The 17599-nt window shown below is 40.5% G+C and overlaps 1 protein-coding gene across 3 annotated transcripts; it reads right to left on the reverse strand.

The window, feature by feature from the left end:
* Positions 1-614: 614 nt before the first annotated feature.
* On the reverse strand, positions 615-16540 carry akt2 (AKT serine/threonine kinase 2). 3 transcript variants are annotated; one of them, XM_058081005.2, is made up of 15 exons: positions 16370-16540; positions 16122-16222; positions 12692-12854; positions 12334-12465; positions 12140-12251; positions 10441-10594; positions 10211-10345; positions 9794-9859; positions 9649-9717; positions 8879-9001; positions 8593-8721; positions 8294-8508; positions 5673-5760; positions 5485-5587; positions 615-3894 (listed from the first exon to the last, which is right to left on the reverse strand). In XM_058081005.2, the coding sequence occupies exons 3-15, from the start codon at positions 12735-12737 to the stop codon at positions 3815-3817; spliced, it is 1452 nt and encodes a 483-aa protein (XP_057936988.1). In that variant the 5' UTR covers positions 12738-12854; positions 16122-16222; positions 16370-16540; the 3' UTR covers positions 615-3814. The 3 variants fall into 3 exon arrangements, with proteins under 3 accessions (XP_057936988.1, XP_057936989.1, XP_057936987.1); XM_058081006.2 differs by having other exon boundaries at positions 10211-10342; positions 16122-16539; XM_058081004.2 differs by having other exon boundaries at positions 16122-16537.
* Between the last annotated feature and the right edge of the window lie 1059 nt (positions 16541-17599).

Genomic DNA, 17599 nt, shown 5'->3' on the forward strand with positions numbered 1-17599 from the left:
CTTTACAATTTAAAAATGTTTTACTTAAATAATATATATATATATATATATATATAAATGAACCCCTTCAATTTAGCATACTTTCAAGCTGTAGTGTTTACATACTAAAGGATGCTGGCAAAACATATTTTGTTTGTACTACTGAAAAAAAACTAACATTAAAATAATCTGCTTTATACTGTATATACTCTTATAAGACAGCCCCTCATCCTATTCAATGTATTAGTTAAATTCTATATCAATGAAATACAAAGATTACAATTAAAAAAACATTTTTAACTGCTTTTCTTTTTTGGATGAACATTATCTTAAAATTAGCACATTTTTTGGCACCACCTATTGGCGTGTGTGTATAAATCTACGGACCCCAGAATATAAGACAACCTGTCTTTTTTTTCCTTGCAAGAAAATGTATTCTCCCATATTGTAGATGCTAGGGAATATGATGAGTGTTCTAAATGTAAAAACTAAAATGTGTACGGTGCAAAATGCATGAAGAACACGCACACACGTTTGTTCAGTAAAAAGTTTACTGGCACATCATCATTGCAAATGTCATATAAGCTACCGTACTGTAGCAGGTTTCACCCGTTACATTGTGAAGTCTTGCAAAAGGGGGTGGGGGGGTTGGGCTGACGTCCTGCCCTAAAAAGATTGCTTTTTTAATTTTTAATTGCTCTCTGAGCCTCAACTAACTGCAACAAGCAAACAAAAAAGCAAGAAGTCGTCTTGTTACACCAGCATCGGGTGACATTCGTGACTGATGATCACATTCAACTACACAAGCAACATAAAGCTGCAAATCAATAAAAAAAAAACAGGCCTCCCACTCCACATAGTCTGCATTCTCCATTAAGATTTTTTTCTTTTTTTTTTGGTATTTACACAATAGTGACGAGGCACTTGTTGTGCCAGCGTATGCCCGACAGGAGACTTGCATGTTCAGCCGTGAAGCATTGCTTAAAAGCGTGGTCAGCAGCAAGGTTCATTGTATGGCTTCACAACCACAAACAAAAAAAATAGATATATATAGATATATTCTTTTAAAAAATTAAAAGTTCAGCAGCTTCCCCTTATGGCCGCGGTAGAAGGCAAATCCACAGTGGAGTCCATCAGTGCAGTGGTTCTGATGTCAGTGAGACGAGGTGCTGCAGTTGTCAACTGGAGAGTCAAAGCCGTTTGATGTGATTGATGCTGCTGCTTGCTTTTCTTTTTTTTTCTTTTCTTTCACTCAAACATGCATGCTGTCTCTCACACAAATATGACATGAAATAAAGAGCGACTTCATGAGAATGCAGAGAGATGATTCATTCGTGGGGTATTCTGAGGAATCGTCATGGGAAATGTTAGAACGCAGAGGAAGAGACAGGGAGACCCCGTTAAATTGGGGGTTTTCAAAGTGTGGCACTGTGATGTCCTTACTTTTTCCAGCGAGGGCCACGTACAGAAAAATAAAAGATGCAGGGTGATTCATTTTGCGCATTAAAGATGCTAAAAGCAATCTAATCAGCTTTTGTGTTACAGATTGCAATGAACATTAGTGTAACATCGAATAATACATCTTGTTAATTCATTTGCCGTATTTTCAGGATTATAAGTTGCACTTTTTTTTACATAGGTTGGCTGTTCCTGCGACTTATACTCCAGAGCGACTTTTATTGTTAGAACTTGCCTTCCAAGAGGACATAATGTCTGTTTTGGTCAAGTAGTTTGTAAAATAAATTACCCGCAAAAAATGCGACTGTGCGACTTATGTGTTTTTTTTTACCGAATTATGTATTTTTGGGGTTGTGCAACTTATACTCTGAGCGACTTATGTATGTTTTTTTGACCTAATTATGTATTTTGGGCATTGTGCGACTTATAGTCCAGAAAATACGGTACCTTTCAGAGTATGCCAATCAAGTATGAGCAACCATCGTGGTTAATTGATTCCAGATCCAACCAAAAGTGAATTTGCAGGTAGTCGACCTAAGGGTAAAGAGTCAATCTCGTGTGTGTTGTGGTGCTCGGGGAGCTTTGACAGGAAGTGGGTTCAAAGTCGAGGGTTCAGAGTTGAGTTTCAGCTTGGCGTGGGTTATAACCGCAACGGTAGCCTGTGTTTTTATTTGGTATTACGGTGACTGTTGTGAGGTCATTCAAGCTTGCAATAAAAGAGCCTTTTTTGGCAATCAAGTGTGAATCACTGAACATTACCGTTACATTACTGACACGTAGTGATCAGTTTAGAATACTACACATCTTTGGAACGAGTCTTCTGAATGCTTGCATTTCAGTTTGTTTACTCGCTCAAAAAAATTAACACACTTAAATATGCATATTTTTGACTATTAAGAAGTATTCAACCACCAAAATGCATGATTTATTAATTAGCCATTTAAAAACCCTGATAGAATGAAGCCGCAAGAGTCAATCCAAAGTTGCAAGAGATTTTTTTTTTGTTTTTACATATTTGGCAAGGTTTCTGCTCACTCCAGACGCTTAACTTAAAATCAAATAATTTCCCCTTTAAACACAATGGATCTTATTAGCAGCTTAAAAATATGTTCTTTAGTTTTAGCCCCTCCCCTAAAGACTTCTGGCCTCACACTTTGAAAACCCCTGTCTTGAATGACAACGAAAAAAAAAGCAGTGTAAAACATTTTCGTATATATTTTATAGAATGCATACTTAAACATGACAAATGGACAAAAAAAAGAGGGGAAAATAAAGAATGACAAAGAAATGATTTGTCCTTTAGCAAATTTTAGCCAGCATGTTCTCCAGCAATAAAGAGTAAAATATAAGCTCTCGTTTAGGCTCGTCCCTGCTGCGTCACCTTTTTTTTTTTAAAGCAATGCAAGGTTAAAAAAAAAAAAAAGCCATGCAGGATAAGCCAAAGAGAGTGGATTCATCGCTCAGTCGCTCGCTGCTTTTTTTTTTTCATAAATAACACGCTTGTTCCCTTTAGAAGGTGTAGTGTCCTCGCTTTGCCCGTCTTCCAGCATCCATTGTTTTATATGTTGGTGTTTAAATTAATCATCCTCAATGAAAAAGACACAAAATGGATGTTTGCAAAACAAAAAATTGTTCATCAGGTTCTCGAGCACATTCATTCGGACGTGAACGCACATGCAGTGCATACACGGAAATGGCAACCTCACCACACACACACACACACACATTTGATTTGTAACAGCAAGTTCCAGAAAGAGCACTTATTTAAAAAAAAAAAAAAAAAAAAGCAGAAATATGGCTTTATATTTAAAACCGTAACAATCGATGAAGCTAAATTGGTCAATTATCCCCAATATCTCTTCCATTGTTCTAATTATGATTATACATTTTTTCCTCTCTCTTTAAAAAAAAAAACTTTATCGACAAAGTGTGTATGCTAAGATGCAATTGCCTACTTAAGTGTGTGTCTACACGGTGGTACTTGCTGGCATAACCTGGTTTCAAAGTGTCAAGGCTCTGACGTGGTGCCCGGTGTAGTGCAGCGGAGGTCCTGCAGGGACGCCCAGGGTCGCCCCCCTGAGAGGATGTACGTATGGACACGAAGCTGCCCGTCTGTCCACGCAAAAACCTGCTGAGGTCCATCGCTCACAAGCCTGCGTGGTCATCGTGTACAATGATTCTCTGCTTGCTGGTCTTGTTTTTGTGCATGTGTGTGAAAGACTGGATGAAAACGTGTTTTGTGCCAGTTTTTGTGTGTGTGTGTGTGTGTGTGTGTGTGTATGTGTGTGTGTCATTCGATTTGTCCTCAGCAGTGCAAGTGCGTACGTGAGATTGGGGTCATGTGTTAGCCTGCCTGCTTGGTCAAAAGTCCGAGCCGCTATTCCCGTATGCTGGCCGAGTAGGAGAACTGAGGGAAGTGCGTACGCTGATCCGAGTCATCTGTGTCTAAACTATCATCTGGAAAAAAATAAATAAAAAAGGTTTAATCAACATTTATCCATGAAAAGTCCTCAAATATCCTCACTTTCTACCCAACAACAACAAATGCCAGCATCCCAAAAACCATTGTAATATGTACACTACCGCTTAAAAGTTTGGGATCACTCGCAAATGTTGCTGTTTTCCAAAGAAAAAAATTTTTTCATGCATTTACAAAACATTTTTATCCATTTCACAAACAAAATTAATTTTCAAAGAAGGATCTCCATTTTTGCATAGAGGCCTACTATCAACAACTGTCAGTCCTCTGCATCAATCTCCTGGTATGGCTGCTAATCCAAGTTCATCATTTTATAAGGCTAATAGATGATTAGAAAAGCCATCTAAAAATCTAAACTAAAACTAAAATCTCTTACCATGCTGTTAACTACTCCCTTCAGAGAGCAGCACAAACTGGGTCTAACAAGGACAGAAAAACGCTGCACAACTGTGCAAGAGAATGTGTAGTTTAAGACAAAGATGCCTCACAGCTGCACTAAATAGTAGCCATCAAACACCAGTGTCAGTATCAACAGTGAAGCGGCGACTTCAGGATGCTGGACTTCATAGCAGGACTGCCAAGAAAAAGCCAGACTGGCCAAAAACATTTCCAAGTCATCCCAAACTTTGGAGCGGTAGTGTATATTATATATTTATACATCCACAAAAAATCTCTCATATATCACAGTTGATTGTTTCCTGACCCAACCGTGGAATAAATAATTTATCAGTAGGGCATGGATGACTTGTTTACAACTTTCTAAACACAGTTTTTAACATTATTAGAGCCATGTAGACATGAAATAACACCCCTATAGCCGCCTTTGTTTTATTGTCCATTGGTCACAGTGTTGATGCAGCTCAACTACCCAGCAAGCCTTGTGAGTATCTAGAACTAACAGTTTTAAGTTACGTGCTATGTTTAGCGTTAACCTGATGTGGATGTGTCATGTTTTCGTTTCATTGCACCGTGAGCAAGTATGTTGTTGTGTTTGATGCCACCTATATATAGACAGGCCCCGTCCGCCAAATGTTTTAACCCAATGTGGGCCATGAGTCCATAGTTTTTTTGTCACAAGGTATAAATGATGGGTAATTAAAAATTAGTATTCATTCATTCATTTTCTACCGCTTATCCTCACGAGGGTCGCGGGGGGTGCTGGAGTCTATCCCAGCTGTCTTGGGGCGAGAGGCGGGGTACACCCTGTACTGGTGGCCAGCCAATCACAGGGCACATATAGACAAACAACCATTCACACTCACATTCATACCTATGGACAATTTGGAGTCGCCAATTAACCTAGCATGTTTTTGGAATGTGGGAGGAAGCTGCAGTACCCGGAGAAAACCCACGCATGCACGGGGAGAACATGCAAACTCCACACAGAGATGTCCGAGGGTGGAATCCAACTCGGGTCTACTAGCTGTGAGGCCTGTGCGCGATCCACTCAACCGCCGTGCAGCCTAAAAATGAATATCCTGTGGCAATTTGAGCTGCATTGACTCAACATAGCATGTCTTGAGAATGAAAAAGTGAAAATTTTCGCTGTTACGGGTGGATGTACTTACACTTGTCTGGAGGGGTTATTGTGATGGTTTGTGCTGTGAATTCGTCATCGAAGTATCTCGTGTCCGTCTCAGAGGTGACCTGGGGTTTGAAAGGTGGGACGAGCTGCACAGGAGGGGAGGTGTGTTATAACTGGAACGTGTCGTTTCAGAAAGTCAGGTTGTGTTCTTCCTTTGTGTTCATGCGTCACCTTCTTCTCCAAGACATCCTGCCAGTTGATGGAGGTGAAGAACTTGTGTGTCATTACTTCTTTGGCATCATCAGGTCCGCCTCCCAGCCTGGAAGGAGAGCACGCAGGGACATACACACAAACAAGCATTATCACCACCCACTGATCTCACAGCTTGTGTAAACAAAACACTTCAAATGTGCTGTTCCTTTGTTATGACCAATTTGCGACACATTCATTCTTAATTTCCGTGCACATTTAGCCAAAAAAAAAAAACAATCAATGAAAGGCTTGTTTACGTCCATTACACCCACTAACAAAACTAATCAAAAGGGAACACAGCTTAAATAACAGTTTACTGCGTATGTGGCTCAGGGCAAGATGGTCTGGGAAAACTCATTAAGGTCTACTGACAAGCTGCAGTGCAGCAAATGTGTTCACGTTGGAATACGGCATCTTCACTAGTGTCTGTTAGTTGCAACACAACAATGTTCATATCTAAACATATACTACAAATGTGACAATTTTCAGTCTTTTAGAGATAAAACGTTGGAGTGACTGTAGTCTTTTTTTTTTTGCCTCGCTTATTTAGACCTTCCACTCCGCCTGACATCAATTCGGTGGGCAGCCACAACCCTTCAACGACTATTTAGCTTGCTAGCTTCCTGCAACTAAACAATGTGTTTCAACTAGTGGATGAATTGGCCAATATTGGCAAAAAAATGAGGTACAGCAACAAGCTTGCTAGTTCAAAAGGTCTGTGATCTGGATTAAAAAAAAACCAAACTATTATTATTAGCGGGTTGAAAGCCTGGTGATGCCATCAAATAGATGAAAAGCAGCTCCGAGATATCCATCCATACATTTTCTGTTTCGCACTGTGTTGCAGGCATGCCGGAGCCTATCCCAGCTGTCTTCGGGTGAGAGGAAGGGTACACTCCAGACTGGTGGCCAGCCAATCACAGTGCACATATAGACAAACAACCATTCCCACTCACATTCATACCTATGGACAATTTGGAGTTGCAAATTAACCTAGTATGTTTTTGGAATGTGGGAGGAAACCGGAGTATAACATATAAATAGCTACAACACAAAAATAATTTAATTTCTGCCAAATAGCCTTTTGGAATATTTTCATAGTTATGGCATAAGAAAGCATTAACAATCCTGTATTGCAGCGAAAACCAAAACTAGTACGTAAAACCAAAACTAGTACGTAAAATCTCAACAAATTCAGTTTGACGGCTTGACACAAGCTACACAGCAGTTGATGCCAGCATGTTTGATCGTTCCTTTATCAAATCTATTGCTGCTCAACTTTTCTTGCATTTTTGTTTACATGCTTTGCCCAGCTGTCAGTGTTGGCACCTTGCTACCTTGAGTTAGCCTAGCTTCTCTTCTTCGGACAAATGTGACTTTCTACCACAGTGACATATTCCTTTTAAAACAAGCGATGCAGTTAGTTCGGATCTCGTTTTTTGATTGGTAAATCAAGTAGTGTACAATTTATTTGTATTTATTTGTATTTACATTGTATTTGTACAATGTATTTCCCATGTATTCGTATTACTCCACAAACTGCATCAAATTAAATTCAGGTTTGTGTCAAAGCAAAAGGCCAAGGCAATAAAACACTCAAAAGATTTTTTTTTTTTAAAGGGGACCTATTATGCTTTTCCATTTTTCTAACCTATAAATGTTACAGTGCTGTATTATTGGGTTAAATGACGCCAAAGCGTCAGCTAATGCGGTCTGCACATTTGGTAGTCAGCCCTGAAAGAGGTTTTTGATGGCCCTATGTCGTACAGATTTTTTTTCCCCTAAACACTGCGTTCTACTGATGTCATTGCAAACCGAACGTCCTTGTATGAGACCTACTATGTGGACCTACATGTCCAGAAGTCTTCGGAGAGCTTGGGAGTGTGACTAATCACAGCGGAGGGGGCGCGCCTGGAGACAGGCCGTGGGTGGAAAGCAGGATATCCATAGAAACGCTGCAGAATCTGGATGATCTACAAAGCTTTCTGTACGAGTTATAAGTCACCTTTCATGATTACCTATTTACCAGGGGCCCTTGGAATTGTCTAAAGGCGGCCATGGCCAATAGCAAGCATCATAAATAAATTGAAAAGTCTCCAGTTAATACATTTCCTCCCACATTCCAAAAACATGCTAGGTTAATTGGTGACTCCAAATTGTCCATAGGTATGAATGTGAATGGTTGTTTGTCTATATGTGCTCTGTGATTGGCTGGTGACAAGTCCAGGGTGGACCCTGTCTCGTGTTCCAAAGTCAGCTGGGATAGGCTCCAGCATACGCCCGCAACCCTGGCGAGGACCAGAAAATCGACAGAGGATAGATACAGTTAATGTATGTGATCGGTATCGATATCGGCTGATCTCCCTCATCAATGACTGGTATCGGAATCTGCAGCAAAAAAACCCAATCGGAGTATCCTTGCTAATAGATGATTGATACAAGATTGAGGATGAACTGGATCACACTATTTTGTTTTCCAATGTTTGGATTAGAAAGGTTCCACTGTGCACTGATGTCAGGAATCCAAACTTGTTTTTGAGTTCAGAAGAACACTGTTGATTTTTTGGATGTTTGCTGATAGCGGAGCTCAAGGGACAAACCTCTGCTTGGGATCCTTTTTGAGCAGGCCGGCCAGCAGCGCCTTGGCTTCGGGAGCCAGGTTCTTGGGGAAGCGGATCTCCTCCATGAGGATGAGCTCAAAGAGTCGCTCATGGTCCTGATTGTAGAAGGGCAGGCGGCCGCACATCATCTCATACATGACCACGCCCAGGCCCCACCAGTCCACTGCTCGGCCGTAGTCATTGTCCTCCAGTACCTTCCAGGAAGGAGTGAAGAGTGTGTGTAAGTATGACTTCCATCATTTACAATTTACTGACAAAACAACTCAAGTGCTGCTCACCTCAGGTGCCAGGTACTCTGGAGTACCGCAGAAGGTTTTCATGGTGGCACCATCCGTGATGCCTTCTTTGCACAGGCCAAAATCTGTTATCTTTATGTGTCCGTCCTTGTCCAACATCAGGTTCTCCAGCTGCACCGAGAAAGAGGAAAATGACAGTTGATGCCATGACAATGTAAGGGTCGGGACTTTGTTAGGCAACAGCCAAAAGCCTGGCAGCACTGTGCTGTTTTAAATCAGCACAACACAACACAACCCATTGTTCTTTGAACCTCAGGACATGTCTTACCTTTAAATCCCTGTAAACGACATTGCACGAGTGGAGGTACTCCAGTGCCGAGACTATTTCTGCACCATAGAATCGGGCTCTGTCTTCTGTGAACACTCGGTCCCGGGATAAGTGAAAAAATAGCTGCAACAGAATAAAGATTTGTTACAATAAGACAATTGTGGTAAATTTCATTCTTACATACTGTGCTTCCTTTACATCGTTTTAATTCACAAGTAACAGCCAACATTGGCATTTTTATTGCTATTTCCCTTTAATCATTCTGAATATTGATATAGTATTGGTGCTGTGTTAGCTTATCCTGATTACCGATTGTAATTGTGGCATTACAGGGCTAACTGCCGTGGACAGGAGCTTGGCGGTTAAACAATTAGGACGTGGTGCAACAGCTGTTGTAATGTAATGCTCTCATCTGTATTAGCTACATTTTTAGTCAACGTTGTCATTCATCAGATGAATGGTGTGAAAATAATTCATCTCATTTTCTCTATTTCACATCGGCCTCAGTCCTAACATGCATGCCCCACTGATGTTTGATTGTTGATTATAGCAGCGAGACAAGAGATTGGAATATTCCTTTCCATGGATACCATTGTTTTCGGACAGGTCATTCGCAAAGAGAAAAACTCATGTAAACGTGGCTAATCAGGACTCCTATGTGTTACTTATTAGGTACATGAGCTCTGTCTAATGAGGGGCTTCCTGATTCTGATGTTGTATTTCATAAACAAACATGAGTGGCAGTTAAGATAGGAAAGAGAAGAACTTACTTCTCCTCCATTTGCATACTCCATCACAAAGCACAGCCGGTCATTTGTTTGAAAAGCATACTTTAGTGTCTGTGTGAGTTCAACAAAAAAGAAAACAAATTATCAATGGATTATGGACGGATGGACAAGGCACTTGGTGACTTACTGTGAGAAAGGGATGCCGCGTATTTTGTAGAACTCTGCTCTCTGTCACCGTGTGCGCTACTTCGTCCTGAAACAAACACACATTTTGTACATGTAAGAAAACACAATGGTACAACACACAATGTAAAACAAAACTACGATAAAGTCAATTAAACAAGCAATGCATGAAGGTAGAAATGGTGTTGTTCCACGGCATTGGGCGACACCATCAACTTTACCAGATGTCTATTCGTAAAAATTGATTTTCATAATAAATATCAAATTGAGGAAATGGGTGGGAGATACAGTAGCATATTTGCGCCATTATGAGATATTAAAATTAAAAACCCAAAATATTCATTCTAAATAAAACTGGAGGGTAAACACGAGTATAAATCCAATGTGTGGTGTTGCTTTCAAAGACATGACAAGCGCTAACTTTTGCAATGATGACTTCTTTGCGGAGGATTTTCATGGCGTAGTACATGCCCGTGGCCTTCTCTTTCACCAAGATCACTTTGCCAAACGTCCCCTTGCCCAGCAGCTTCAGGTAGTCAAAGTCACTCATGGTCTGCTGAGGGGACGAGAGAGAGAAAGCACAATGACCACAACCCATCCGACCTCAAACAATCCCTTTGGTGGCTTGAAAGGTAAAACACGAGTGCTGACCACTTTGGAGCGAGATTTGGAAATGGCGATCTCCATCTCCTCTGCGCCGCTGCTGTCGCTCGGCGAGCCAAACTTGATCTCCATGGGCTCCTCGTCCTGCTGCTGACTCTTTAGGCTGTTTGCCACCGCCTGGATCGATCGCATCCATTCTTCCCTAGAAACAACAGGGCGCACAAACACATGTCGTGACCAGATAAAAGCCGGCCATTGGAATTAAACGAGAGGAATACGTGTGTGATAGTGATGTCCATTTATATGAATAGCACCATAGTAAATAATCATAAACCCACTGTATGTATAACAAAAACAAAATCAGGCTGTTTCATTGCAATTATTTCAAGACTTAGCAAAGGTTACATAAACAAAACAGTGGCTTGGTTGTAATCGTGTCTAATTTGGCCCTAAATACTATTTTGAGCTTGACCGTAATTCTCACAATCTAAAATGGATTTTCCTGCCTTTAAAAGAACAATGGGCCATTTAGGCCCGCTGTTTCTCTCTGGAGGACAAGCATTACTACTCGCTCCACTGTTGAGAGTCGCTCAAGATAACATTGTCAGTGTTACTTCAATATGGTTTAAACACACTTATTTCCACATTACTTACAGGAGCTCACATTTCAGCAACCGCTTACACGGTACGATACACAAAATTCACAGTTCGGTTTGATATTTTTTCAAGGTAGTTGATCGCAGACACACAGAGTGCTGTCAGAAGTTGATAAAAGAAATAAAACTGCATATTGTTCGATAGAGGCATAAACCAGGCTGTGCTGGAGCCTTCTGACATAATGACCCTAAACACACGGGCCTTGTTGTGGAAGTCAGCGAGGCAATTGAACACCCGTGGGGCTTCCTCAAGTTGTCTGACATCCACCAGCTTCCCCAGTGATGTCAACATAGAAGAAGATTACAGTAATAACTTATGCAGCTCTTGCAAATTATATGCCCAGGAGGATTAAGGCAATACTAGGTAAGAATGGTACTCACATTAAATATTGACACTTTGGAAACGATTTGGACATGTTACCTGTGAGATGTGCTAACTTGCGTTTCCAGCAATTTAAACTCCTTTGCAGTGGATCGTAAAGCTACACTGCTGTACAAGTTGTAGTACTCTAATGCAGCCATTCTCAACTGCTTTGGTTACCCAATCACCACTCAATGACAAGTGCAATTTTTCAATTCAAAACTTCTCATGTGTTATAATTTAAGGGACTGTTTTGACTCAGCGTGGGCTGCAGCACCGACACACCGTCTCTTCTCCAGCAGATATCTACAGCTGTGTTTCGGATGGACGGATGACATGTTAAGTCTCCACTACATGTCTTTCCTTTCACATTTAAGTTTGAAAGAAACACGGCGTGTACCTGGAGGCAGCGTAGCAAGCGAATATGGCTGAGGTGAGGTGCATTCACAGACATTGGGTCATTGCATCCATCATACATTATCTCTAGCGCTTGTCGTCACGAGGGTGGTGGGTATGCTGGAGGCTCGCAACCCATGAAAAATGGCTCCAGGACCCCAAACTCACTGCTCTAAAGTACCCCCAAGATTACTTTCTATTTGGCTACTGAAATGTGAGGTATGTACTCAGTCACATATTAATATCTTTCCTTTTGCCTGCTTTTAAAAATATTTTATAATTTCATGGCAGAGAAGAAAAGGTGTTATTAGAAGGAGAAGTGCCGCTGCTTCACCTCTCGCTGTTGCTGTCTACGTGGAAGGTGCGCTCAATGACTGAGGTCCACTGCAGGCAGCGGATGACAAACGTGTTGGCCCTGGGCCGCTCTGTCTTCATCAGTTGGCATTCTACAAAAGCAAAGAGCCACTGGGTAAGAAGACGGATGGTGGGAGAGGGATGGGAAGGCTGTGGCCTCAAAGCTGAACCGACCTGCGACTGAGAAGTTGTTGAGAGGCGGCAGGCTGTGATCGCTGGATACTTCGGGCTTCTCTTTGTAGCCGATGAAAGACCCGTCGCTCTTTAGGATGAAATAACGAGGCCTCCAAGTTTTAATGTACTCACCTAAAAAGGGGGGGAGAACAAGGCCATGAGAGGACAAATAAAAGTGCAGTTAACGTTTGACTGATTATAAGGGCTTCTGGATTTAAAATCAGCACGAAACGTACACTACAATCAATTATTAAAGGGCCTGAATCTCATGTTGCTCATCAACGTGGGCCTAGATTGTAGCGTGGAATAAATTTGACCAAAAGATGATTGGGAATGCACAATGGCTCCCATACAGTACCTCTCTTGTGGAGCCATCCCTCTCTCACAACGCTGACTTCATTCATGCTGGGGCAGAAGACTGTCTGGGTTGGGAGGGGGCGGCGGACCAGCTGGTGCAAACTGTTCAAACTACTGGTGGACGCAGTGACAGCAAGTCAGGATAGAACAATTGTACAAAGTGCCTGGAGGAGAGAAGGAGAGAAAACACAGCACGGTAAAGAACAGGTTGCTTTGTGGTGGACGTCAATTAGTCCTTATTACAGCTGATCACAGGAGCACCACAAAACAATTGCTAACATGGGAAAATGTGGATTTTCATAACAAAAATATAAATGTCTAAAGAAAAACGGTAAAGAAAAACTGAAAAATGAAATCAAAATGTTTGAGAATAATGTTGCAGTAACATCGGCAAAAGAGTATAATATTATGAGTATAAATTTTAGCTACTTTGAGGGGAAAAAAGGGGCACCTGTAGCAAAATATTAAGGTAAAACGGCAAGAAAAAAATTTAAAATTGTATGCAAAAATAATTTTTAAATAAATAACATTATTTTGAGAGACATTTCCTGTATTTTACAAGAGGAAAATAGTTATATTGTGAGGGAAAAAAGCCATGATATGACACCAATGACAAATGGTGGAAAATGTAAAACAAGGGAGAAAAAGATATTAAAAATGTAATTTTAAAATAATGTAATATTCATATTAAACAAGAATAATACCATAATAGAGTGAGTGGGTGTAATTTTATGAATATAAAGTTAAAATATTTAGAGAAAGGGGGAGTAACTGAAGGAAATTAAAAAGGTAATATTAAAAAAAGTAAATTGTGTAACAATATTGCAAGAAAAAAAGGTTCTTTTATGACAATTGTAATAGTTATATATTGAGAGAAATTAGTGATATTTTAATAACAAAGCCATAATATGACACGAATACACTTGTAATATGATGAGAATAACAGTGGAAATGTAGGAGAATAAGGACGCACAATGATGTCTAAACTAACTCATACGAGAAAACGTGTCATTTTATGTTGAGGGAAAAACACAAAAAAGTTATAAATTTACACAAAAAAGTCCAACTTGTAAAGGAAATGCTAATGTAATAAAAGAAGGAATTATGTGAGAAAATACTTAAAAAGTAATACTGCATAAATCAGTATATAAGAAAAAAACCTGTTAGACAATAAAGTAGTATTGACGTATATTTTTATAATTTTGCTAATTGTCTTAGTGTAGCAGCAAAAAGTAGTTATATATCATCAAAGCCACTGCTCATGACGCAAACATACATGTTACGTGTAATTACTCACATGACACAAACATGTGACCAATACTGTATCCGCACTAATGTCATTGAGCAACACAACACAAAAACAGCAGTAGCAGTAGCAGGGACAAGCAACCAGCATGTGTGAGCGATGATAATGATGTGGGTCAGGCTGTGCTAAAAATGAGTTAAACTTCAGCCAGAGAGGCGTTTGTGAGCACACGCACACACATGCACGCACGCATGCACGCACACAGAGCAAAAGTGATTTCCCAGAACAAAGGACACTTTCTGTGAATTGCGGGTCGTCTCGGCAAGCAGGCTGCCGCAATAATTTCCTTACCTTGACTTGTGTTGTAACACAAGCCCACAACAGAGAAAAGTGCTGAAATGTGCACGTCCTGCTCAGTCGCCGCCTTCCTATCTGACCATCTGACATTTATGACAAGTGGCAAACACCATGGGAAAGTATAGCATGACTGATACCTCGTCCATGTTAAGTTATAAATAGTGGATATTAATATTATCATTACTCTCTCTCTCTCTCTCTCACTGCCAGGAAGAGCTCAAATGTAATGTCAGTGCTTTCCAATTAGTGAGTACTATCATGCTCAGTATTGTTTTGTCCAACAGTGAGCTCAACCGGAATATTCTTAAGGATTGGGTTCTACAAGAACCATTGTTTTGTTTTATCAAAATAATATAGCAATTTCTATTTTTAAAAAGTCAGCGTTTTACAGGAATAAAGTTGCAATGTTGTAAGAAAATACTTAATAACTTAAATAAACTTTTAATATTACACATAAAAATTGTGATAAGAGGAAAAAAAATCCTAATACATACGTATTTTAAGATTAAAGACACAACTGTTAGGGAAAAAGGTCTGTTTTTACATTGCATTATATTGCCTGAAAAAAAATATGTTTGATTATTATGAAAAAAAAATACTTTTACCGGAACAATGTGAGAATAATTAAAAAATAAAAATACTACAAGTTCATATGAAAAATGTCATGCTCAGAAATGTGTGATAAAAATGTGTGAAAAAAAATCCAAATTGAAAGTCAAAACTCAGTAAATATGAAGTAATACTCCAAGAAAACGCCCTGAATTTATGAGAATGTCAGAATATTTTTAGGGAAAAAGGTAAACAAAGTTGTGATAAGAGAAGAGTAAAGTTAAAAAAACAACAACATTGGAATACGAGTTTTAAAGTATGACAGTTTCAGGGAAAAGTCTCTTTACAAAATAATATTGCATAATTAGGCTGAAAGTTTACACCATTTAGTGTGATGTAAAAAATGTTACATTATTTTTAAAACTGTTTTAACAACAAAAACTTTTACAAGTTCACATGACTACCATTATGAGTCAAAGTAAAAATAGAAATATGACAACAAAATGTCAATTCATGAGAATGTCAGAATATTTCTTGCAAAAACATGCAGAAATATTAAGTTGAATTGTTAATAACATGACAAAAATCTGTACTGTACATCAATAAATGTGTAATATTGTGTAATATTACCTAGAAAAAGTGTACACGTAAGGAAAAAGTAGAAATATTACAGGATGTGTCAGAAATTATTCTGAAGAGGTTTGTGTTTGACAAGAATAAGAAGTGTTAATATTGATGTTAAAAGTCTGTAGTACACCATGTCCACAAGTGACAGTTTTTGCAGTAAACATATGGAGCACAACAAATATTCACCAGGCATTTCTTCAACTCTCATCATGACAAAAGCGGACATGGTTAAAAAGCAACAATAATTCCATTATTGTCCCAGAAAACTCCCATTTGTTGTTATGATAAACTCGAGAAAAGTGCACTTAAGAGGACCACGAGCGTGCCACATAACACGTCTTCACCCGTTTGGAGGCTACAAGCTAGGCTAACACGGGTCAGCAAAGGGTGTCGCACGGGTCCAGAAGGACCAAACAGTTTTCCGTGCTTAGTTCAAGCATAAACTAGCTTGTGAGACATAGCCGCGGACTAGTGTTTCACCACGACATACCGCTACGGGACGAGGAGGGCGACATTTAGGAGCAAAACAACAGCTAGCCCCCACGATAGCCCCACAGCTAACCGCTAGCTAGCATGTAAGCTAGCCACCTCAGCTCTCTGGCTTCCTACCATAACACCCCGGCTTTTCTCAAGTTGAATTGATGTATCTCACCTCAGGTTTCGGGGGGAAATGTTCCAACCGTGAGTTGCCGAAGAGCTCCAGAAGCAGGCTGCCTCCGCCGGTTATCACAGTCAGCTTGTGTGTATTGAACTCTGTCAATGATCACACAGCTTTAGCGGACTAGCTTGTTTTTCTTCTCACAATAACAGCACGCAGGCAGCTGCAGTAGCGGCGGCGTGCTCGTCACTGAAGCGTGCCTGCGATACAGACAAACAACAAGTCCTCCCGTGGCTACTCACTTGACTAAAGAGCGTTTATAAATAATGTTCAACTCCAGATTTCTGTGGCGTTTTTGTTTTTAAAGTGAGGTGAGTATCCTGGTGCTTGGTGCTCTCTGCGAGAAAGCCCTCCGTCCCCTCCCAGCCAGGCAGCACAGGAGCCCCGCAGGCGACTTCAACCGGAAGTGACGTAGGAGTCCGACGCAGGACGACATAATGTACCTGGAAAGACAAAGTACACTATAACAAAGGGTTGTATTAATAAAGCTGCCTTAAATGCTGAAATACTAGTAAGCGTTTATTTACCTAAACCACAAAAAGGACTGGGCATTAATTCGAAGCAGGCAATTATTGGAGAGAAGCTAATAATTTGGACACTTTCATTCATTAATTTTCTACCGCTTATCCTCAAGAGGGTCGCGGGGGCGCTGGAGCCTATCCCAGCTGTCTTCGGGCGAGAGGCGGGGTACACCCTAGAATCACAGGGCACATATAGACAAACAACCATTCACACTCACATTCATACCTATGGACAATTTGGAGTCGCCAATTAACCTAGCATGTTTTTGGAATGTGGGAGGAAACCAGAGTACCCGGAGAACACCCACGCATGCACAGGAAGAAGATGCAAACTCCACACAGAGATGGCCGAGGGTGGAATCGAATCGGGGTCTCCTTGCTGTGAGGTCTGCGCGCTAACCACACGACCACCGTGCACCCTAATTTGTAACTTGTATTTGTCAAACACGCAGCAGCAGAACCAATGTTGTAGGAAAATGTTGTAGGACCGCTCAGCCAGCATTAACATCGCTGATGAGTTCATCGTAAACAACGGTATGACAAGTTTAACAGGCATGATTTTCACACCAAAAGCTGAACCAACATTCTAAACTGCACTTAAATGTCAATAAAGTTGCTAGAGGCTGCCCACTCGTGATACTGCAAATGCAGCTATTGCCATCTTGTGGAGTTAGCACAAAATACGTCAAGAGGTTGCCTATAATAATAACGGATGAGATTTTATAGCCCATTGTTCATTCACTCCTATATCACATCACAGTGGTGGTAAGCTACATCTGTAACCACAGCTACTAGCCATTAGCGCCTATGGCCTCTCAGACTACCACCAAACATTCATTCACATTCATACACCAGTGTGGGTAGCACAAGAAGTGGGTGAAGTGTCTTGCCCAGTGACGCAATGACAGTGACCGGGTGGAGGGAGCCAACCTTCCGGTTTCCAGACAACCC

Source organism: Doryrhamphus excisus, linkage group LG8, assembly GCF_037039965.1.
Source record: "Doryrhamphus excisus strain RoL-2023G ecotype Guam linkage group LG8, RoL_Dexc_Guam_v1.1, whole genome shotgun sequence".
NCBI classification, from domain to species: domain Eukaryota; kingdom Metazoa; phylum Chordata; class Actinopteri; order Syngnathiformes; family Syngnathidae; genus Doryrhamphus; species Doryrhamphus excisus.